Here is a 24,490-nt window from a genome sequence, read left to right on the forward strand (position 1 = left end):
CAGCAGCTGGGCCTGCGGCCCCAGTCGGCATCGAAGTAGGGGCACTGCCTCGGGAGATCAGCGCCGACCTGCTCTTCGTCGAGACCCCAGCCAACGGCTTCTTCGGGGGAGTGACCTTGGACCTCCTGGTGACTCAAGCGAGGGGCAGGGACTCCCTCACCGGATGATCATCAGCGTCGTCGTCGTCGGGGAAGGCGCAGAGGAGATCGGTCATGCGCGAAGGGGAAGTCTCCCCTGTGCCCTCCCGGGTCGCCTCCGGGTCGGGCCTCTCTTCCTCGCTGGACTCACCTGAGGAAACCACCACTGGGACCGTCAATACCGGGTCCTCGGAAGGCGCAGGCGGCACGAGCCCGCGCCCGTCGAAGACAGGCATGGCGGCGGCCACCTCCGCCCCACCCGGGCGGCGATACAGGGGAATATAGGTGTCCAGCGGATACCCCTGGTCGTCCCCGACCAGAAGGTGGAGGGCCTTGCCCAGGTCCTCATCCGACAAGGCGTACAGGCGCAGATGGAGGTCGTCCCCCTCACCCCCAAGCTTCCACAAGGGGCGCGAGCACGCCTGGAGTGGGGCTATGCGCTCCGCCAGGAATTCCTTGACGATCATGGCCCCCGTCAGCTTCTCAGCCTTCGGGTCGTCAGGCTTCAGGTCGGCAGTCATCTTCTCCAACACCTGCTTCGCCCGGGGGTCGGTGAGCTTCGCGCAATGCCACCGATCATGAGGCGAGGGCATCTTCGTCGGCAGCGCCAGCCGAGGGTGGGTGCACTTGGCGTCCATGATGACCCACTTGCTGCTGAAGCCCTCGGCCTTCTTCCCAGCCTTCGAGAGTGTGTTGGTTCTGTTAGCTGCGACGAAGTTGGCGCATCCCGAGCAATGGCCCTCCTTGATCCGAAGGTAGAAGAAGTGGCGAAGCAACGCCACGGATGGCATCACCCCCACAAATGCCTCGCAAAAAGGCGAAGATCAACAAGTGGAGGACGGAGTTGGGATGAAGATGAAGGGTGTGCAGCTTGTAGTGGCTGAGGACGGCGTAGAAGAAGTCAGAGAAAGGGGACCAGCCCTGCGATGATGCTATTCATGAAGAAGGGATAGAAGGTACCGCCCGAGGCCTCCGTCTCGGTGGAGCCAGCCCGGTGCGCGGTCTTCCCCCCTCCCCCTCGTTGCTGCCTTTCGCCGTCATCAGGAGCGTAGCGGCGAGGTTCTTCTCCGAGACATTAGGCGCGCTCAAGGCCGGCTCGTACCAGGAGTGCGAGGGCGCAGTCTTTGCTTTGCCGGACGCCATCGGCTGCAGGCTCGGGGAGAAGTTCATGCAGATCTGGAGTCTCTCGGGGAAAGAAGGAGAAAGGGGATCTAGAGCAAGACGAATAAAGGTAATGAAGGCTCTGCGGTGCACACCAGTCTTTTGTCAGATGAGGACAGTTGCGGAGGCAGTGTGGGGAAGCGGATACGCCCACATCCCGTCAATCGCCACGCGCGACCAAAGCCGCAGGTGGTTGGGGCCCGCGGCGCTCTGCACTTGCCCTTTGGCTTCACCTCAAAGCCAAGTTTGAGCGCACCTTGGGCCCGGGGGCTACTGTCGGCGTCCTGGGAACGGGGGTACCCAGACTTGCCTGCATGCGGCCCACGACGTGGCTCCACCAGCGGCCTGGTATGGCCCATCACCTCCAGCAACAACTCAAGACCCTCACGAGGGGCCAAGCCTCACGAGGCAAACGACGACAAGACCTCCCTGGGGGCAGCCTCACTAGGTTGGCTCCCGAGGAGCGGAGATATCTATGCAAGGGGCATCTAGCGAGGTTCACGTGACATGAGCCATGACGACCAAGGCCAGGCGGGCGCCAGCGGGTGCAGTGTACCAGTTTCCTCTTTGGTTCTAAAGAGGCGGGCATAGGCGAGGAGTCCCGAGGCATCAGGCAAAGGTTTCCATAGCGGTGCAACGAGACCAAGGCCAGCAGGAGGGAGGTCACCGCGGAGCCCACAGCGGCGTCACCAGAGTCTTTGGCAGACGAAGACCACCTTTGGTCAGGATAGCTTGTACTAGTTGTCCCCCTGCAAACTTGGCCGTTGTTGGATCCCTTCTCGCCTAACATTGGGGAAGAGGACCAGGGCCTCTATAAATAGGGCTAGCCACTACCGTAGCAAGAGGGATCATTCGGACCATCCTCACACACACCAGCTCATCGAGCTCAAGAACACCTCTCCTCAGGAGGCAGTTCATCCCTAGTCCTCGAGGCAATCCACCACCACCACACTGGGTAGGGTATTACACCACAATGGTGGCCCGAACCAGTATAAACCTCTATGTCTCGTGTTCCTTGGGTTTGTCAAGCTAGGCCGTGGGATCGTCGATCAAGCGAACTAACGACGAGGAATACTTCGTGCGCACCCCAGTGTTCGAACCTCAAGGGTTAGCCGCAACCCATGATCCGACATCATCCAACTAGGAAGCAGCACACCCACACTACCTCCTTTGATGCCTTTCATTCGCCTCCTCCGATCATTGTCCTCTCATCATCGATTGTTTGCTCGCCCTCTAGGTACTAGGTGGTTTCATTTTGAGAGGTCTTGGCCGCAACTCGAGGGGTTCCACCTCATGGTTTCTTAGGCGGGGAACTCTATGGATCGCGGCCCTAACCCCTTCTAGCGCATTGTCGCGCGTCTCAAGGTGATGGTGTGGTGCTTCTAGAGCTGGAGCGTGAAGTTCATAGGCCACATCTCCTTACAGTTGATGATTGTATGTGAGCTAGTTGCTCGGTTCAACGTCGTCAAGACTTCCAGTCGCTCTCACCTTTTGAGGCTTAGCTTCGCCGCCACTTGAAGGCCGCATACCTTGAACTCGCCTCGCTCAACCGCTCCATTGCCAGGCAACACTCCCATTTCATCTTGTTGAAGAATGGACGTGTGAGTTCCTCCTTTTGTATTCACGCTTCTCACCGCCAACAGAAAAACCATATCTTTGTGTTCAAGGTTGGCAACGGCGCGGTTTTTGAGCACACTGCCCTTGTTGAAGCCGCCTTCGAGCACTTGTCTGTCATCCTCGGATCCACAAAGGAGTTTGTTTTCTTGATCTCACTTGATGGCATGTACCTCAGTCACTTTGATGTCGAGTGCCTCGACGAGCCCTTAGCCAAGGATGAGATATGGAGGATGATCAAGGCTATGTCCACCGGCAAGGCACTAGAGCCTGACAGGTTCACCTATGAATTCCTTCAGAGTTGTTGGGATATTGTCAAGAAGACATCTATGATACCTTTGGCAAGTTCTACTCCCTCAGTGCTTTCAAGAAGCTTAATGAGGTGTACATCACCCTGCTCCCAAAGTGTGTTGATGCCAACTCCCTCTTTGATTTCTGCCGCATCAGCCTCATCCACCTCCCGTTGTCTCGTGATCGTGTGTGCCTCTAGCTCATCGCAGGTCGGGGATGGCAAAACTCGTCTCTTTTGGTCCAACCACTGGATACATGGCCATTGCATCATGGAGCTGACGTTGCTCATCTTCGCCTTGGTCCCCAGGCGACGCCACAAGCAAAGGATAGTTTGCGAGGGGCTGCAATTGCGGTACTGGGCCGAAGACATCCACGACGTTCTTGGGCCCGCGGCCAGGGTCAATCCATATATACACTTCAACACATCGATCTTTGCGGCTGCTTCTCACTCCATTCTCTCCCAGCCCCCGAACAAAGGGTTGATTCATCTTCCACATGGACTAAATGTGACGAGAACTCCAGTAGAATCGGACAGGGAGTTGTTGCCATCTCCTGACATGTTCATTGTCTAGTTGACATGGAATTTCTTGCAAATAAAGCCAAGTGTTCGGCGGTTCAGATGATGCGCCCGTGCCAGTTTGCTGGATCAATTAAATGGAAGAAACCTGACCTTTGTTCTATAGACTTCGAAAATAAATATGAACAAATTACTTTTGAAACAAAACCGAAGAAGTTCTAGAAATGCCACTAATGAACTACAAGTGCACAACTTGGTATCTAACTCCACGACATATAGGGGAGGGCGACTGAGGGGGCGATGAGGGCGACCGAGGGGGCGACCGTCGCCGGCATTCGTTCTCTGTCTCCGGCCCTCGGCGAGCGGCCCCGTGTGGGGGGCCGCTTCTGGGATCTAGCTGCTGATGAGGAGGAGGGCAATGCGGATGGGGAGACGGACGCGGACGCGGACTCGCCAGAGTCTCCACCGTCGCCGACGCCTTCTGACATGATTTGTCAATTCTTCCATTCAGGATACTATGAGGACGAGGTGGCGACGACTATCGACAAGGTGCTACCACTTGAAGATCCGGCTAGGATTGGATTACATGCGGGAGAGAAGAAGGAGATGGTATGACGTGTCGTTCATCGGAGGACGATGGCGATGGTGATCCGGCCATGGAAGGGCCCCCTCCCCAAGGTATGTCTTCCAAACCTAACTCTTTTCGATTTAATCCATCCGGAGTCTTGGACCAAGGTTGTGAGGAGGAAATCTGGCCACCGGACGTTGGCTCGGCCGGCGGCGGCGGCGACCGCGGCGTCAAAGGCGATTATTCCGGAGATCGGGATCAGGGAGGCCCGGGCGCAGTGTTTGAACGACTTGTTGGGCTCGTTTGGGCCGTCGATGGAGGAGGACAATCTAGCCCGCGGCTTAACGATCGGGAGTGGGCCGGGACTAGCGGGGCATGAGGCCCAGGCAAAATCGGTTGGCACATCTTGTGAGTGCATAGACGCATGCAGAGTTGCATCGATACGTCCTCGTTTCCCTTCGTCGCCGCCGTCTAGGGTTCGGCCGCACGTCGCTACTCCTGGATTTCCAGCATGCACGCCGGGATGTGCCGTTCGCATCCCTCCCCTCGCCATGGCGGGGCGCGGTGCTACTGATCAACAAGGGCTTAGGCCCCCGGCCCCTGTGGCTGTTGCTGTGGTGCATCGGGCACCTTCTCCCGCTCACAAGTCGCCGCCCCGCGCGGCTATTGCTCCGCCGCGCGCGCCGCTGCCGCCGTCCCGGGCGAGGGGGGGGTCTAATCAGGTCACGGCAACAGCACAAGCGCCGAAACCCAAGGGTGCCCTTCCGCCACATGTTGTGGCGCAGCCGCACCAGAACTGACCGAGTCCGGAGAACTCGGAGCTCGCGGGTGATGCTCCTGTCATGGGAAGAGTAGCGCCGCCGGCACGCCGTGGTGGTGGCGCTGGCTATCATCGTTTCTCGGCGTCCCGTGGCAGAGATTATGGTCAGGCTGGTCGCGATCCGCCCCGGGGTTAATGGGGAGACGACGGATATGACGCTTGCGGTGAGGGTCAGCATCGCGACTCGTCGTCATCGGGCGGTGGTCGTGGCTATGCTTGGCCGAGCGATGGATCGACGGAGCATCCATTTTACGGCCCTCCGGGAGGTTTTGTTGAGGGGGCATCTGGCCCGAACTACCGGCAAAGAGGTGGCTACAGAGGTAATCGTAATGGTCACGGTGGCAGGAACCGCTACCGTCAGCCCCCACCGCCCATCACTACTACTATGTCCAAGGTTGCTGAGAAGACAGTGTCCTCTGAGGCGGGTATGGCACAGACGCCTGCATTGTCTGGTCAGGTCTTGGCTGCGGTCTCGGCATTGGCTACGGCGGCTGTGCCCGCGCCTGAGCCGGTGGTGGCGGGTGCTGTCGATGTCGCTGACAAGCCAGGTGGTGAGAGAGCTAGCAAATGGGCTCGTAAGAAAGAGAAAATGCTTTGCTATCGTTGTGGTGAGAAGGGGCACTTCATTGCGGAATGTATGGCAGAACTGTGTGATACTTGTTCCAAACCGGTCCATGCTATGGGAGAGTGCCCACTTTTGCGTGAACCAATGCCGGGTGTGACTATTTATGGTGTCTACTGCAAGGAGTTGATGTTTTTTGAGTCTCCCAGTGCTTTGGAGGTGCCTGATGTGCCCCAGAATGCGACCACGGGGATAGTGAAAGTGACCCACGGCGTATTGACAGATGCACATGTCCTGCACAGGCTGAATGAGCTAGCTCCAGGTAACCACCAGTGGGAACTTATTAGGCTTGAGGATAATACGTACAAGGTTAATTTCCCATCGACTGAGGACTTGGAGAGGCTTCTGAGTTTTGGGTTATGCAGAGTTCCTGGCACTCAGTGCATCCTCGAGTTTCATGAGTGGAAGAGGGTTGAACTGAAGGGTAAACCGCTCACTCAGGTTTGGCTAAGATTCCCGGGGGCACCTTCGAAGCCGCTGAATGATGTTCGAGTGGTGGCTAGTTTGGGGACGCTGATTGGGAAGACCAAGAGGGTGGATATGGCTTTCACTAGAGCTAACAGGGTGGCCAGATTGCTTGTCAGTATCTTAGACATTGAGTATGTGCCGGATGTGGTTAAGTGGGTTCACAGAGGCATGGTTTTTGACCTCGAGATTGAGTTCGAGGACATAGAGCTCTTCGCTGAGGCTTTGGCTGCGAATGATGTTGATATCCTTGACAAGGATGATGGATCGGGCAATAAGGAGGTGCGCGAGGGTGACCGTGGGCGCGAGGCGTCTAACATCCCGGGTTCCGAGGCGCTGGCATCCGGGAGCGAGACTGCCCCATTGACGGTTGCACCCATGAACTCGCTGAGATTTGGGTCCTTCGAGCTTGCCTCCGCTCCTCCTCGATTGTGGGGCGATCGGGTGAAGCGTGATGATGTGCTTAAGCGATCGCTTCCTCCTTTGGATTTTGCTATTACTGACGATCCAGTGGTTGATGAGTCTGCTGCTGCAGTTCCCTCGGTGGAGAGTTCGCCGACATCACCGGCAAAGATTGATCTTGGTGTCCAGGTGTGCCTAGTTGGCGGGGGTGTTCGTGGGCAGGCGGCCTTACGACATACATCTTCGTCTCCTGTGATGGTGGTCGGGTCGTGGGACTGTGGTACGGTCGGACGGGGAGGGGGCGCGGGCAGGAGGCCTCCGCCCCTGCCTCTCCTTCGACGCACTCGGCCATGGTTGCCGGTCAGGGTGGGGGCGCGGGTAGGAGGCCCCCGCCCCCTCCCTCTCCGTTGGCGCGTTCGGCGTCGATGGCTGGACCGGGAGGGGGCGCTAGCAGGAGGCCTCCGCCCCTACCTTCCCCTTGGCGCTCTCGTTTGTGGTGGTATCCGTGGTGGCTGCTTCACCTTGGGTGGCGAGCCCGATGGTGAACTCCCCTCACTCCGGCGATGGGTCCAGGATAGGAGGGGGTGCGGGCAGGTGGCCTCCGCACCCTCTTCTCCTTTGGCTCAAGAGATCTCGACGGCTCTCGGGGGCTTCTCGACGGCCCCAGTTCGGCTAAGCTCTGTTACGGATCGGGCAGGAGGCCCCACCCCGAACGGGGCAACGCGCGAGGAGATCATTGCTTTTGGAGGGATCCCGGATCCTGTTTCAGAAGGACAGCGGATGAGCAGTCGCCTTCAGGATCAGCCGGATGTTGATGACATCCAGCTCAGGTGCGCCATGCGGGCGGCCAAGCTTCGTGACATCGAGGTCACCACGGGGATGTCGGTCAACACGTCAAATTTGATTATATATTTTTCCAATGATGAGATTGTTCACAATGCAAATCAATTAGGGGTTTCACTAGGGAGTAATGGTAGTGAAATCACTAAATCAGTTAATGATATTCTCAATCTCGAAGCGGAGTGCGCTTTGGAAATGATACGTAACATAGCAGATGTTAAACCCATGAATGATTCCGACATAGAAGCATTGGGGGTCAGGGCCCTTGATATTTTTTGTGCAGATCTTGCCCCTTCACTTCCTGAGACAGAGGAGGATGAGGGATTCGGTTCCCCTAGGGCCTCGATCCATGTAGATGTTCCGGAGGTTAAAGCCTCAGAGCCCAGTTGTGAGGACCAGCGGGAGGATCAAAATAAGCCTAAGCAGGAGTGGAAATGGAAGGTTTATCCAGTTTCAGCTGTGCGTAGGAGTGCTAGGATCCGTACCTCTAAAAAAATTCATGATGAAATATGAGAGGAATTTTTTGGAATAGCAGAGGTCTTAAAGACTTGGCTAAAAGAAGGTTCCTAGAGGAAGCATCTAATGAACACCAGTCGGATTTTATTGCCCTGTCCGAAACTGGAAGGGACAATTTCACCCCCCCCCCCAATTCCTTAGCACTTTATCGGGGGGTGTCGACTTCGACTGGCACTGCCGACCTCCTAGAGGAAGGTCTGGTGGGGTCCTACTCGGGGTTAAGTGTGACTCGTTGGAAGTGCGGAGTGTGGTTATGGGAGATTTTGTGGTAAAGTTTTGGGTCAGATCAAAGGCCGATGGGTTTAATTGGGCATTGGTGGCGGTATATGGTGCCACGCAGCCAGAACTCAAACCAGATTTTTTGGCCGATCTTGTCCGTATTTGCGGTAGCGAGCAGCTCCCAATCCTCATTGGGGGCAATTTCAACATTATCTGCAGAAGGGAGGAAAAGAATAATGATAATTTTGACGGCAGATGGTCGTTCATGTTCAATACCATAATCGAAAGCTTGGATCTTAGAGAGATAGAGCTTTCTGGTAGGAAATTCACTTGGGCTAACTCATTACCAAACCCGACTTTTGAGAAGCTGGACCGTGCCCTCGCTAGCATCGAATGGGAACAGAACTTCCCCCTCATAACAGTCCAGGCTTTATCGTGCGCAATCTCGGATCACACCCCATTGCTTGTTGACTCTAGCGATCCCACCCATGTGGGAAATAAAAACACCTTTTCTTTCGAGTTATCGCGGTTTGATAGAGAAGGGTTCCTCGATCCGATAGCTAGAGAATGGGCTAAAGATCAAGGAGGAAGTTCTCCTGTTGAAAGATGGCAGAATAAGATTAGGCATCTGCGAAGATTCCCTCGTGGATGGGCTAAACATACGCATGGGATTTATAAGGTTGAGAAGGAAAGGCTCCTTCTACTTATTCAATCTCTAGACTTAAAATCCGAGTCCACTATTTTAGATACTAGAGAGCTGGAAACTAAGGTGGAGGCGGAGTTGCGACTGAAAGAACTTCTTCGAGAGGAGGAAATGAAGTGGGCATTACGAGCTATGGTTCGCAAAATCGTCCAAGGGGATGATAACACTCAATTCTTTCATATGATTGCAAATGGCAAGCACCGCGAGAAGAGGATATTTCAGCTCGAGCAGGACGAGGGGATGATTTTAGGACAAGAAAATCTTAAAATTTATATAACCAATTACTATAAGCAACTGTTTGGGCCTCTGGAGGATAACTTTGTATCCTTAGATGAGTCCAGGGTTGAGGATGTCCCTCAACTTGCGTCAGACGAGAATGAGATTTTGACCGCCCCATTTACGGAGAAAGAGGTGTTTGAGGCCATTTCACAAATGAAGAGCAAGAAGGCTCCAGGGCCGGATGGTTTTCCAGCAGAGTTTTATAAAAAATGTTGGAATATTATCAAAGGGGATTTGCTTCCGATGTTCCATGATCTATTCTCTGGACAGCTTCAGTTGTTTCAACTTAATTTTGGAACGATAACTCTACTTCCTAAGAAAACAGAGGTCGTTCGTATTGAGCAGTTCAGGCCTATCTGTCTTCTTAATGTAAGTTTCAAAATTTTCACCAAGGTCGGGACTAATAGGCTCACGCAAATTACGCACTATGTGGTGCAATCGTCCCAAACCGCTTTCATGCCAGACAGAAACATCCTAGAAAGGGTTATCGTCCTGCATGAAATGCTCCATGAAATCCACACGAAAAAGCTGGACGGAGTTGTTTTCAAAGTGGACTTTGAGAAAGCGTACGATAAGGTCAAATGGCCCTTCCTTCAATAGGCATTGCGTATGAAAGGTTTTGATCGGGCCTGGAGACACCAGGTTGACTCTTTCACGCAAAAAAGGAGTGTTGTGATTAAAATTAATGATGACATAGGTCACTATTTCCAAACACACAAAGGGCTGAGGCAAGGAGATCCGATGTCACCTATTCTGTTCAACATAGTGGTCGATATGTTGACAATTCTGATAGGAAGGGCTAAGGACGCGGGTCGGGTAGGTGGCCTCGTCCCGCACTTAGTTGACGGAGGTATATCCATTCTACAGTACGCTGATGACACTATCATCTTCATGGAGCACGACCTGGCAAAAGCGCGAAACATGAAGCTCGTGTTATGCTTATTCGAACAATTGTCCGGGTTAAAGATTAACTTCCACAAGAGCGAATTGTTCTGCTTCGGAAGATCTAATGATGACCAAGATGCGTACAAACAATTGTTCGGGTGTGAATTGGGGGCTTTACCTTTCACGTATTTAGGTATACCAATTCACCATCGTAAGCTGACCAACAGAGAATGGAAGTGCATTCAGGACCAATTTGAGAAGAAATTGAGCTGCTGGAAAGGTAAGCTCATGTCATACGGAGGACGATTAATTCTCATTAATTCAGTCCTCACGAGTATGTCCATGTTTCTTCTCTCCTTTTTCGAGGTACCGGTTGGAGTCCGGAAGAGGCTAGACTTCTATCGATCACGCTTCTTCTGGCAGAGTGGTGAACTTAAGCAAAAGTACAGACTTGCTAAATGGGATATCATTTGTAGGCCGAAAGACCAAGGGGGTCTAGGTATTGAGAATCTGGAAGTGAAGAACAGATGTCTCCTTAGCAAGAGGCTGTTTAAGCTTTCTGTCGAGACGGAGGCCACATGGGCTCAGATCTTGCGTAACAAGTACCTTCACTCTAGAACCTTGTCCCAGGTGACAGTGAGGCCGACTGATTCGCCTTTTTGGAAAGGATTGATGAGAGTTAGACCACTATTTTTCAATAGGACAAGATTCATAGTTGGCAACGGTACCGCTACAAGTTTCTGGGAGGATACATGGCTAGGGGAGACGCCCCTCGCACTCCAATATCCTTCTTTATATAACATTGTTCGGCGTAGAGACGCTTACGTTGCAACAGTGCTGCAGTCCACTCCGCTCAATATTCAATTTCGGAGGACGCTAGTGGGAAACCGTTGGGAAGCCTGGCTCAATCTTGTGAGAAGGTTGATGGATATTCAGCTGTCTCAACAGCTCGATCAGTTATGCTGGAAACTAACTAAGAATGGAGAGTTCTCGGTTAAATCCATGTATTTGGATGTTATTAACTCTAGTGTGATTCCTAGATCGAAACATGTTTGGAAAGTTAAAGTACCTTTGAAAATCAAAGTGTTTATGTGGTTTGTGCATAAATAAGTTAATTTAACTAAGGATAATTTGGCAAAACGCAATTGGACAGGATCTACAAGATGTAGCTTCTGCGACCAACATGAATCAATCAAACACCTCTTTCTTGATTGTCCTCTGGCAAAAATTATGTGGCGGTCGGTTCACATAGCTTTTAACATTACTCCTCCGAATTCTATCAACACATTATTTGGGACGTGACTTGATGGGATAGATTCCGATACAACGAGACATATTCGTGTAGGAGTATGTGCTTTATTATGGGCAGTTTGGAACTGCAGAAATGATTTGGTCTTTAACAGAACATCAAATATTCATTTTTTGCAGGTTATCTTCAGAGCAACTGCGTTGATCAGTATGTGATCGCTACTCACTCCGACGAAGGCCAGGAAGCGTTTGGTTACTGAGTCTACCCAATGAGAGATGGTAGCATAGGATATTTTTAACCGGTTTGGATAATGGTCATATAATAGGATAGGCATTTAGTGTCCCTACCTTTTTGTGCCAGCCTGTTGTGGCTTTTCTACTATTGTTTAGCTCTTCGTGAGCCTTTTTTTCTTCTTTGTTCGAGACTTATGTTAAACCTTTAGCTTTTTAATAATATTGACCGTATGCATCGTTTTGATGCAGAGGCTGGGGCGAACCCCCTTTTCGAAGAAAAAAAATCTAACTCCACGACATAACAAGTGTATCTCGTAACAGTTATGACCTGAAAAGCACATTTCTGTAAGTAAGAGTTACCAGTATCATCAATTGTTCTCCAGAAACAGACAAAGAAGGGAAAGAGGAGATTATGTCATACAAGAGCATGCTTTCTGATTAATGATAGAAATACAAAGAACGGCTAGCTACCCTACCAATGATTCATATGCATAGATAGTACATTAGCTATCTGTACAATGCTGAGTTGCAGTTGGTGTATGATTTAATAGGAGGGCCCTAGTTTTCCTCCTCAAATGAAATCCATGGAATCGTCTAGGGACAGACCACTCAGCGACTGGCCACCATTCGATGGGCTCTGATGATGGTTTGGATGGTGACGCTGAGCTTGGTGCCCACCTATGTAAGCCATCTGTTGCTGTTGCTGCTGCTGCCGCTGCCGCTGATGTTGCTGAGAGAAATAGGATGGAATCTGCTGGAATCCGCCGTTGAATTGACTCCCATTCATGTTTGGAGCTTGCCCTGCAGCTATCTTAAGTCGCTGGACTTCTTCTCGCAGGGCGTCGTTTAGAGCTGCATTTGGTATGGAATGGAGCATTTTATTATGTTCATCCTTGAGCTAGAAAAACACAAATACTGAATTTTGCTTTACTAACTGACCAGCCAACATGTCAACAGATTCAGAGACCAGTAGCAGGCAAACTTCAGAGAATTTAAATAATGGCTACCGGAAGAACTGAAGAAGTTCTAGCGGAAGATCAGAACATACCATCCCGTAGTTTAGCTTGCTCCTCCATGGACTGCAACCGAAGTTTGAGTTCTCTATTCTCAGTAGTTAAACCAGAAGTATCCCTCTGTGTTTCAAGTAATAGCAATAGATTATATACGAGAATAAGCTATATATGAAAAAAGGTTACATCACCGATATTAAAGATCATATCCACACGAAAAAGCAAGAGGATTAAAACTCTACTAGCAATTACCAACGAATATTCTCAGCGGCATACAGAAAGGGGGGTTTGTGCTAGCATGGTCCAAAAAAATTCAACATCCATGCAAAACTGCAAACTCTACATACAGGGAAACTTGTCTAAATTTATTAACACTGACTCAGCAAGCATATACTATAATCATCTTTACTTCCGAGGTAATAGTTAACAGAGGTCTTATCAATAAAGGTAGATGCTTGTGCAAAGCCCCAAAGGCACGTGAATAGTATGTAACCAGAAACATAAGGGTTGTGTTTGGTTTGTACCCAAAGGAACACCGCCAAATGTTTGGTAGTGCTCAAAACTTTGGCCTTTGTTTGATGGTTGCTATTTTTTGGCATGTCCGTGGCCCTTTGTTCAATGGAGAGAATGAGAGCTCTACCATTGAGCTGGATGACTCCTTTGATGATACGCTCAGGTGTTTTGTGCGACGAATCCAGGAGTCTAAGGTCAAGAACGCTTTAAAAAGGATGAAAGGAGGCAAGGCGACGAGCCCTGGTTGTATCCCCATTGAGGTGTGGAGAGGCCTCGGAAACATAGTGATAGCGATAGTGTGGCTAACTAAATTTTTCAACCTCATTTTTCGGGCGAACAAGATGCCAGAAGAATGGAGGCGGAGTATATTAGTACCAATCTTCAAGAACAAGGGGGGTGTTCAAAGTTGTACTAATTACTGTGGAATGTCATGTGGTGGGCCTTGGAGAAACACAAGTCCCAACAAAGTACATTACCCTCATCAAGGACATGTACGATAATGTTGTGACAAGTGATGACGAGACTGATGACTTTCCGATTAAAATGAACTGTACCAAGGGTCAGCTTTGAGCCCTTATCTTTTTGCTTTGGTGATGCATGAGGTCACAAGGGATATACAAGGAGATATCCCATGGTGCTCTTTGCAGATAATGTGGTGCTAGTAAATGATAGTCGTACGGGGGTTAATAGAAAGTTAGAGCTTTGGAGACAAAATTTGAAATCGAAAGGTTATAGGCTTAGTAGAACTAAAACTAAGTACATGAGGCGTCGTTCTGGTACTGCTAGGCACAAGGAGAAAGGAGGCTAGCCTTGATGGGCAGGTGGTACTTCAGAAGGACACCTTTCGATATTTGGGATCAATGTTGAAGAAGGATGGTGATATCGATGAAGATGTGACCCATCAAATCAAAGCCGAATGGATAAAGTGGAGCTTCTGGCGTTCTCTGTGACAAGAGAGTGCCACAAAAGCTAAAAGGTACTCCCTCTGTCCCATAATGTAAGACATTTTTGCAAACTATGTTAGCTTACCAAAACGTCTTATATTATGGGGCGGAGGGAGTAGGTTCTATAGGATTGCGATTCTACCAGCAATGTTGTATGGCGCTGAGTGTTGGCCGAGTAAAAGACAACATGTTCAACAGTTAGGTGTAGCGGAAATGTGCATGTTGAGATGGATGTGTGGCCACGCAAAAAAGGATCCGATCCGGAATGAGGTCTCTCTCTCTCTCAGACACATCGCTAGACCTATTTGTCGTAACTTTTCATGCTTTACTACTTACTCTAATTACCATAATGCTTGTCCATTTCATCGACAAAACTTTGGCTCTTCTCTGTTTAAAATGAACAATGTATACACGCAGCATGGACTAATGTGAAGGGCAATCCAGTTCATATATGTGTTCTGTCCTACTGACTTATATACCTACAGTAAACTGTTCTCAATGTAATATATCACAATTCTAGCAAAATGTAAATGCTGATGATAAAGCTAGTCCATGACAAAAATTTAATACGAAATGTAAATTCTTCGCACTGTCACACAATTCAAAAGCTGAACAGTACTATGTGTGTCATTTCCACACTACTCCCAAAACAAAACACAGTTACATATCAACATAAATTAGTTCGTTTCAAGCCTCAAGCTATCAACAACTTCAGTTGCAGATGACCCAACTAAGCATCTTCAAATTCAATGTAAAGGATTGAATGCAACAACATGCTATAAAGTATATACAGCAAACATACAATCAGCTATCTACTTCAACACAGAACAGAACAAATTATGAGTCAAACTTTGGTTTTCGTATAGGTTACTCTATTAGGGTCATGCTACATGTCAAACATCACAATTGACCAATGAACATAGTGGATTACATAAAAGAAAACTCATCTCACACCCCTTAATAAAATAATCCCATACCTGGAGAAGTGTAAGCTGTGCTGATAGCGTAGTGGCCTCGGTCTGCAGTGTCTGGACCTTCCTCTCTAGCTCACCGGTATACTTGATCTTCCTCTCCTTTGACCTCGCCGCCGACTGCCGGTTTGCCAAAATCCTACACAGACATACAATTATCCTAAATTAGTACAACCCAAACACAACTAGGAGACAAACCCTAAACCTTGCAACTACCATCCAGATATCTGAGATCTCAAAACTGACAAAAATTCGTACAACCCAAACACAACTAGGAGACAAACCCTAGACCTTGCAACTATCATCCAGATATCCAGGATCTCAGAACTGATAGCACACTTTCAGTAGCAGAAATTACTACAAACATTAACATACATGGTTCCATTAACAAAAATATACTCCCTCAGTTCCTAAATACTCCATCAATCTAAGTCTTTGTAGAGATTCCACTATAAACTACATACGGATGTATATAGATGCATTTTAGAGTGTACATTCACTCATTTTGCTCTGTATGTAGTCTATAGTGAAATCTCTACAAAGACTTATAGTATTTAGGAACAGAGGGAGTATAATCTTAACGATCTGACGTCAGCTCAGAGGTTTCTTTTTTTAATGAACGCGCTGTGACACGTTCAATTCCTGTGTACGAATCTCAAAGCAAGACACGTGGCAATCACTTTTCGCTCCCACGCACCCCTCTGAGCGAACTACAGCCTGACGGCACTAAACGGTTCGCTCAGGATGGCAAATTCTTTTTTTTAGAGCATGGGAATTTTCACCATTTCCGTTTGATGTAGCATGGCAATATTCGTCTGCCAGCATGGCAAATCTTGAACTAAGTTGGGAATTTTCGTTGCATAATGGCAAATCCCTAAAACCGCATGGCAATTACTCTGCTGCAGCATGGCAAATTAATCTTTCTGTTAGCATTGCAATTTTTTTCTTTACAACATGGCAAATCTTTATACAATAGCATGGCAAATATATATGTTTTACCGGCAATCCTCTTTCGCTGGGAGTGATTTTTTTTAGGAAACACATTCAGGTTGCAGCATTCGTTCGGATGACCTAACGATAGTTCACTAGGGGGACCTCCTCAATGAGGGACCGTCAGCAGGTCAAAAACATATATACATGGTTCACATGACAACTTACTACATCAGTAGATGAGATGACACCACCTTCCGGATCGAGAAAGAACAGCTGAAGATTTATTTCCTCACCTCTTTGCGCGTTTGGGGTCAAGGAGAGCTAGCTCGGCGATCCTCTCGGCCGGCATGGCTTTCTTGGCATAGTCCAGCCCGCCCGACAGCGCCGACTCGCCTTCGAACGGCGAGTTCACCCCATCCATGGACCCGCTCCTCTTATGGCCACCACCACCCCCGCCTCCTCCCCCCTGCAAGGCGAGGCCCTCGAAGAAGGCGGCGTCAAGGGAGAGGCTCCTGTTGTGGGTCCCGCCCGGTGGACGGGGAGCCGGTGTCTGGGACGAGCTGGCCGCCATCGGCGGGGGAGGAGGCGGGGTCGGGTCGGAGACCGCCGGGGAGTCGTCGGAGAGGGATGGGAAGTCGAGGTCGGAGAAGGAGAAGTCTCCATCGGGGTCGAGGAAGAGGTCGATGTCGGGGAAGCGCAGAAACGTCTCCGAATGGGCCCGCCGGTGGTGCCCTCGCACACCAGTGCCGCCGGGGGACGGCACCGGAGTTGGCAGCTGGAAGCGTGGGTCCATGGCGGCCAACGGGAGGTCTACGCCGGCGGCGGCGGCAGCACGTGGAGTAGAGCTGGGAGGCGTTGCGCTGTGTGTGTGTATGTTTGAGCTCGGGGGATCGAGTTGGTGGGATACGTGTGAGGAGAAAATGGGGGCAGGCTGCGTGGGTGGTGCCGCGCTCCCCCGCGTGGTCCCGGTGCACCGAGTTCGCGCAGCCTGAACAAATCGCGAGGCTCGATGGACGGTCAAAGTGGTGTGTGGCTGGTGAGGAGAGTCCAGGGAGCTGTAGAGAATCTCCGTCGGGAGCACAAGTGTGGACGCGAGGTGGAAGAGGGTGTCTTGGTGGACCTGGCGTACGGGTGCGGCCACCGGGAAGTACAAATCGCTAGGAGCATCGGACGTTCCTGTCAGAGGTAATATCACAGCTGGTGTTTAAACTCGCCACCGATGTTCACTTTAGTGTATAAAATTGAAAAATACATTAAACTGGTTTTAAAACTTGGCACGAGCGTGTAAATACGGTGTTAATCCTATTAGTAGACGTTTTTATGCTGACATGGCACCGTAGTTCGCTTAGCATGCACAGACAACCTTGCCCTAGCAAACTGGAACTATTGCCAGTATGCCATACGTTTTCTCGTGCCTGTTAATGAAAACAGATCCTTTTTCTTAAAATAATGAAAACATTTCTTTTTTTAGATAAAGAGACACGTACGTGGGTTTTAATCGGCTCAGCAGTGCAGCCCAGTTTGCGCATGTTAGTTTCATTTAGAATTTTGTAAAAAAGTTTGTAAATTATAATCACAGTAATAAAAATATTCACGTATTTGTTTTAAATGTATCCTATAAATAAAATGGTAGTTTTGATTATAAAAATGGCTTTAAAATTTAGAATTATATAAATATTTTCTGTACTACAATTCATAAATATTATTTTAACTACATAAACCTTTTAATAGTTACATGTACATTTTCATGATTCATATTGTTTAACAAATTTTCAATAATGTAAAATGTTCACAAATATGCAAAATTTAAAATTTTAGTTTATAAAAAATATTCACTCCAGACTATAGTTTAATTATAAAAAAATATGAATATATGACACGATGAAAGTTATACACATGTTTCTCGCAAAAAAAGAAAGTTATACACATGTGAATATTAATAAAAAATGTTTCTACTTATCATTTTTTCCTTTTAAGCATAATCCAAGCATGCATAATCTTTTAGAATTTACTCAAAAAATTAAGTTTTTTATAATTATTTTTCATATACTAAACAATTTAGAAAATTTATTTACTAAAAGCTTTAACTATAAATCACATGTAAATAGCTGACTATTTTTTAATTACATGAACATTTTAGTTATTTAATTTATATGTATTTATAAAAAATTTGAAGCACAAATATTTGAAATGTATTTTTATTACTGTGATTATAATTAACAATTTTTTTTACAAATTTCTAAATCAAACTAACATGCGCAAACTGGGCTGCACTGCAGCAGGCCATTAAAACCCACTAACGTGTTTCTTTATCTAACAAAATAGGAAATGTTTTCATTATTCTAAAAAAAGATCTGTTTTCATTAACATGCACGAGAAAACGTATGGGCGAGTAGTTCCAGTTTGCTAGGGCGAGGTTGTCTGTGCATGCTAAGCGAACTACGGTGCCACGTCAGTATAAAAACGTCTACTAATAGGATTAGCACCGTATTTGCACGCTCGTGCCAAGTTTTAAAACCAATTTGGTGTATTTTTCAACTTCAGGCACTAAAGTGAACATCGGTGGCAAGTTTAAGCACCACCTGTGATATTACCTCTTCCTCTTATGCCGCCGTCCTTGGACTCGGTGCAGCCAGAGTCAAGTACCAAGGGCACGGATGTAACTTTGTGCAGGTGGAAGGAATGCCGCGTTGGTCCTATGAGCGAGCGGCGTGCGGCAGCTGGTGCGGACCTGGCAATACTCTCTGCCGGTGAACTTCTCCCCCCGATGGAGCGTGGGTGTGAGGCCAACTCCCGACCCCATTTCCTTCGTCCGGTCGTGTCCCTTTGGACCCAACGCGTGCCCGCAAATAGACGGACGTCCGTTTCCTATCCATCAGCGACCCATTTTTGGCTTAAAATTGATCCGTGTCTGTGTCAAAACAGGGAGGACGCGGATGGGCGGGATGCAGGACCTTGTCTTCCCATGGCCCGCCTATCAGAGACACAACGTTCTCATTTTCCTCTTCTTTCCCAAAAACCATCCCGCCCATTCCAGCTCCATGGTCAGCACCCCGCAGCAACCCGTCGTCATCGTCCCAGCCGCCACTTCTGCCTGTCCTGCCACAAAGAAGAAGAAGCCGAAGGCGGAGATCTCGCCGGCGGAGCTCGACCGACTCAACCAAGAATCGGCCAAGAGGAGAGCCCGGAGGGCCGCTATGGTGGAGGGGAAAGTTGTCGCCCAGTACGCCCTCGAGGCCGCCGTTGCGCAACACATGGCCACTGTTCAGGCCAACGAGGCCCTCGTCACTAAGACCAAGCAAGCAGCGACGACGCATGCCCTCCTCGTGCTAGGGTTTAGCCGACCCGTGTCGGCCATTCCTTCGACCTCCGCAATGGCCGAGGCGAGCACATGCTCGTCGGCTATTCACCCTCCACAACACCGCAAACGGGCGTCGTCCCGGCGCACAAGCATGGTGCGACCTGCTTCTCCACGCCGCCGGACGGCAGCCTGATCGCGCCGGCCACCCCCGCGGCCCCGCCCCCGCGATCGTCATCAACCTCAACATCACGTGTGGGTCGGGTATTGTCGACTAGTCGAACACCGGGATGCAAAGCAAGCAACCGCGGGCGATTCCTATGACCAACCTTCCAGACACCCGCAACCTATTTGACGGAATGCTCTACCCAACGCCGGCGCAAGACGACCCTGACTTCAACGCTTTCATGGAGAACGTCATCTATGAGGGTTGTGGCCAAGCCTTCCACCCCGAGGGTCAAGGCCAAGGCTTCGATCCCGACAAGACCCAAAGCCAAGACGGGTGCAGCCAACATGAAGAGCCCGTCGGGCCCGTGGGACTGGGGGCACCCAGGCCTGTCTGCCCGCGGCCCAGTGCGCAACGCCCTCCAGGAGGCTCAAGGCTGGCCCAATGGTAGAGATTCACAAGCAAGACCCTCGCGAGGCGTACGTCAGCAAGTGTCTCCAGGAGTCTCACGAGGCTGCTTCCCGAGGCCCCTCGTGGAGGCGTGTGAGTCAAGGAGCTGCTCAGTGGAGTCACGAGGCCCTGCGTCGTCACGTGGGTGATGCATGTAGCGACGAGCGAAGCCAGAGGAGCGCCAGCAGACGGGCACAGGGAGATTTTCCTCTTTGGTGCTAAGGAAGCAAGGGCAGCATGCAATTCCCAAAGCAATCTCCAAAGGTTACCCGTTTGGTGCAAGAAGGCCATGATGACGGGCTCACCAAGATGGAGGTCATCACCGAGCCCACCGACGCGTCACGGCACAAGGCCTTTGCAGGCGAAGACCACCTTTAGTCAGGATTTTATACTCTTGTCCCCCTTCAGACTGGCCGTTGTGGCAACCCTTCCAGCCAAGTGTTTTCGGGGGAAGAGAACCAAGGCTAGTATAAGTAGGGGTAGGGTGCCACCGTAGAAAGGGATCCCTCCAGAAGACTGCTCATTTCCCCCCTTGTACTCTTATACTCATCCTCCCTCACGAGGCAATCCAACCACAAGCAGGGGTAGGGTCTTACACCGCAAGATGGCCCAAACCTGGGTAAACTGGTGTGTCCACTCATGTCGCTTGAAGCTACGTCGGTATTTCCCCAAAGAGGAAGGGATGATGCAGCACAGCGGCGATAGGTATTTCCCTCATATATGAAACTAAGGTTGTCGAACCAGTAGGAGAACCAAGCAACACAATGTAAACAGCCCCAGCACACAAATAACAAATACTCCCAACCCGACGTGTAAAGGGGGTTGTCAATCCCTTTCGGGTAACGGCGCCAGAAATTGGCACGTGGACGGGAGAAAGTTGTAAATATTGATAGATCAAACGCCAAATAAAATAAAGTGCAGCAATATATTTTTGTATTTCTAGTTTAATAGATCTGGAAATAAAAGCAAAGGAAAAGTAGATCGCCAAGGCAAATAATATGAGAAAGAGACCCAAGGGCCGTAGGTTTCACTAGTGGCTTCTCTCAAGAAAAATAGCAAACGGTGGGTAAAAAAATTACTGTTGGGCAATTGATAGAACTTCAAGTAATCATGACGATATCCAGGCAATGATCATTACATAGGTATCACGTCCAAGATTAGTAGACCGACTCCTGCCTGCATCTACTACTATTACTCCACACATCGATCGCTATCCAGCATGCATCTAGTGTATTAAGTTCATCGAGAAACGAAGTAATGCAATAAGAACGATGACATGATGTAGACAAGATCTATCTATGTAGAGATAGACCCCATCGTTTTATCGTTAGTAGCAACGATACATACGTGCCGGTTCCCCTTCTGTCACTGGGATCAAGCACCGTAAGATCAACCCACTATAAAGCACCTCTTCCCATTGCAAGATAAATAGATCAAGTTAACCAAACGAAACCCAAATATCGAAGAAGAAATACGAGGCTATAAGCAATCATGCATAAAAGAGATCAAAGAAACTCAAATACTTTCATGGATATAAAAAGATAGATCTGATCATAAACTCAAAGTTCATCCGATCCCAACAAACACATCGCAAAAAGAGTTACATCATATGGATCTCCAAGAGACCATTGTATTGAGAATTCAGCGAGAGAGAGAGAGGAAGCCATCTAGCTACTAACTAAGGACCCGAAGGTCTACAAAGAACTACTCACGCATCATCAGTGAGGCACCAATGAAGGTGATGAACCCCATCTGTGATGGTGTCTAGACTGGATCTGGTGGTTCCGAACTATGCGGTGGCTGGAATTGATTTTCGTCGACTCCCCTAGGGTTTCTGGAATATTGGGGTATTTATAGAGCAAAGAGGCGGTCCGGGGGGCACCCGAGGTGGTCACAACCCACCAGGGCGCGCCTCGGCCTCCTGGCGTGCCCTGGTGGGTTGTGCTCCCTTCGGAGCACCCCCCAGGCGCTGCCTTGGCCCATTGGGTGTCTTCTGGTCCATAAAAAATCTCTGTAAAATTTCATTGCATTTGGACTCCGTTTGGTATTGATTTCATGCGATGTAAAAAACATGCAAAAACAGCAATTGGCACTTGGCACTATGTCAATAGGTTAGTACCAAAAATGATATAAAATGACTATAAAATGATTACAAAACATCCAAGATTGATAATATAACAGCATGGAACAATCAAAAATTATAGATACGTTGGAGACGTATTATCCACCGTTCTTCCTTCCAGCTCGAGCATGCTGGAGCATAGCCGTGGGATTGTGGAATCGCGAAGCATGGCTTAGCGAAGGCAGTGAGCGCACCCCAGAGTTCGGACCTTCTTGGGTCCGCGGAGCCCTGAGTCCAACATTTGGCGCGCCGGGTAGGGGTGTGTTGTGACGCCCGGATAATTAGGCTACAGTAATCCCCTGCTAATGACGCCATGTCATCACTCTTACTGTTGCTAGTCCTCACTTGCATTCAAACACCATTCAAATTCAAATTCAAATTAAAGTCCAAAATTCAAATTTTCAAACATGCAAACAAAAATGTTCAAAGTGTGGAAAATATTACATAACTAATTATGGTGGTGAACCAACATTTTATAAAGTGGATTAATGTCCTAAAACAATTAAAACGGTAGCTGAAAACAATTATTAAATGCATTTAGTAATAAAACAAATACAGGTCCATTTTGTTAGGTGCCAAATTATTTGTGGCAGTGGCATACTTAATATTACTAATTTTGGAGCTAGTTTTATATTTAATAAAACTAAAAATAAAATGAACTAAAAGAAACAGAAAAGAATAAAGAGAAAAGGCAAAAGGAAAATAAAAGGAAACCCACCCTACCCCACTGGGCCTTGGCCCACCAGGACCACCAGCCGGCCCGACCCCACCTCTCGGTCATCTTCGTCCTACTATAAACGACCGAGGGCGTGCTCCCACCTGACCGCTTCACCGGTGACGCCTTGGTGGAGGATAAGGATGCCCCGGCGCCTCGGGCTCTCCTCCCCCACTTGCGCCACTACCACTCGTGCCCCTTTCTCTCCCCATCTCCACCTCTCCCTCTTCGCCGACCTGGAGAAGGGGCCGACACCGGAGCTACCTCCCCGCCCCGATGCCTCGCTCGCAGGGCGCCCGAGGACGCCGCCCCGACAAACGCACGCCGTCGTCGAGCCTTCCCCGCGCACATTGTTGCACACCTGCAGGGCCGGTGAGCCCCCTCCTTCCCCCTCGATCCCCCTGCTCTGTTGTCGTCATCGACAGTTTGCCCAACCCCGTGGCCGCATGCGCTACTGCTGCTTCTCGGTGCTGCTACTGCTGGTTGCCGCCCGTGCTCGCCGCCCTGCTGCCTCGGTGCACTCCCGTGCCCGGCGCCCCGCCGAAGTCACCAATATGACCGCGCCCGCGCAACGTCGCCTGATGCTCCCCCTCATTGGCCACCTGACCGCGCGCGAACCCTTCCGTGCCCTGGCCCCGCTCTTGGCTTTTCCCCGCGTCGACCGTGCCCTGGTGGCGTGCCTCACCACGACCCCGCCAGCACCGCTCCGCCTGCGCCTGCCCGCGTCGAGTGCCTGCTACCGCCCCGTTCTACCGTGTCCCGCTTGACCTCGCCCCTGCGTCCCGCACGACCTCGCCGCCGACCATGCTGCCGGTGACCCCCAGCCACGCCTCCACCACCGTTGGACGCATCACGCTGCGACCTATCTAGCCACTACTGCAGGATGCTGCTAACACGCCACTATGATCAGAGACCCTTAGACGAAACTGTGTGCGATGCATTAATCGCAAACCGTGGTGTAAAAAAACTGTCAAAAGGTGCAAAACATTTGCGATGATGGATGCATCAAACACGGTTCCTATTTTAGTTGTGTGTGCGATGTGGGGCATACAGTTCAGTTCAATTAACTGTTTGCGACGAGGAAGAAGAATAGAAACGGGCAGCCAGATGAAGGCATGTGCGATATACGGCATATAGTTCTGTAGGATTGAAAGTAGGTCTAGAGGGGGTGATTAGACTACTTGACCAAATAAAAAATCTAGCCTTTTCCCTATTTTAAGTCTGGGCAGATTTTAGCAAATTGGTACAAGTCAAGCAATCAACCTACACATGCAATTCTAAGAGTATAGCAACGAAACATAAAACATTGCATATGAAGGTAAATGGAGGGGTTTGGAAAGGCAAACACAATGTAGATACTGAGATTTTTGGCGTGGTACCGATAGGTGGTGCTATCGTACATCCACGTTGATGGAGACTTCAACCCACGAAGGGTAACGGTTGCGCGAGTCCACAGAGGGCTCCACCCACGAAGGGTCCACGAAGAAGCAACCTTGTCTATCCCACCATGGACATCACCCACGAAGGACTTGCCTCACTTGGGTAGATCTTCACGAAGTAGGTGGCCTCCTTGCCCTTACAAACTCCTTGGTTCAACTCCACAATCTTGATGGAGGCTCCTAATGTCTACTACACAACCTTGTTCTTGTAGACGTTGTTGGGCCTCCAAGTGCAGAGGTTTGTAGGACAGTAGCAAATTTCCCTCAAGTGGATGACCTAAGGTTTATCAATCCGTAGGAGGCATAGGATGAAGATGGTCTCTCTCAAGCAACCCTGCAACCAAATAACAAAGAGTCTCTTATGTCCCCAACACACCCAATACAATGGTAAATTGTATAGGTGCACTA

General features: G+C 49.6%; 1 protein-coding gene across 1 annotated transcript; it reads right to left on the reverse strand.

Moving 5' to 3' along the window:
- Positions 1 to 11,842: 11,842 nt before the first annotated feature.
- Positions 11,843 to 16,775, reverse strand: LOC119302375 (transcription factor VIP1-like). Its single transcript, XM_037579410.1, has 4 exons — positions 16,186 to 16,775; positions 14,966 to 15,098; positions 12,570 to 12,654; positions 11,843 to 12,373 (listed from the first exon to the last, which is right to left on the reverse strand). Exons 1-4 carry the CDS (start codon positions 16,683 to 16,685, stop codon positions 12,093 to 12,095), a joined length of 999 nt encoding a protein of 332 aa, XP_037435307.1. The 5' UTR covers positions 16,686 to 16,775; the 3' UTR covers positions 11,843 to 12,092.
- Positions 16,776 to 24,490: the final 7,715 nt, after the last annotated feature.

Source organism: Triticum dicoccoides, chromosome 5A (genome assembly GCF_002162155.2).
Source record: "Triticum dicoccoides isolate Atlit2015 ecotype Zavitan chromosome 5A, WEW_v2.0, whole genome shotgun sequence".
NCBI lineage: Eukaryota > Viridiplantae > Streptophyta > Magnoliopsida > Poales > Poaceae > Triticum > Triticum dicoccoides.

Excerpts from the sequence above, each read along its gene's own strand:
- LOC119302375 (XM_037579410.1), bottom strand. The coding sequence starts at position 16,685 with ATGGACCCACGCTTCCAGCTGCCAACTCCGGTGCCGTCCCCCGGCGGC. Across the intron at positions 15,099-16,185 it reads GACCCCAAACGCGCAAAGAG|GATTTTGGCAAACCGGCAGT; the intron begins GTGAGGAAATAA and ends ATGTCTGTGTAG. Across the intron at positions 12,655-14,965 it reads CACAGCTTACACTTCTCCAG|AGGGATACTTCTGGTTTAAC; the intron begins GTATGGGATTAT and ends CTTGAAACACAG.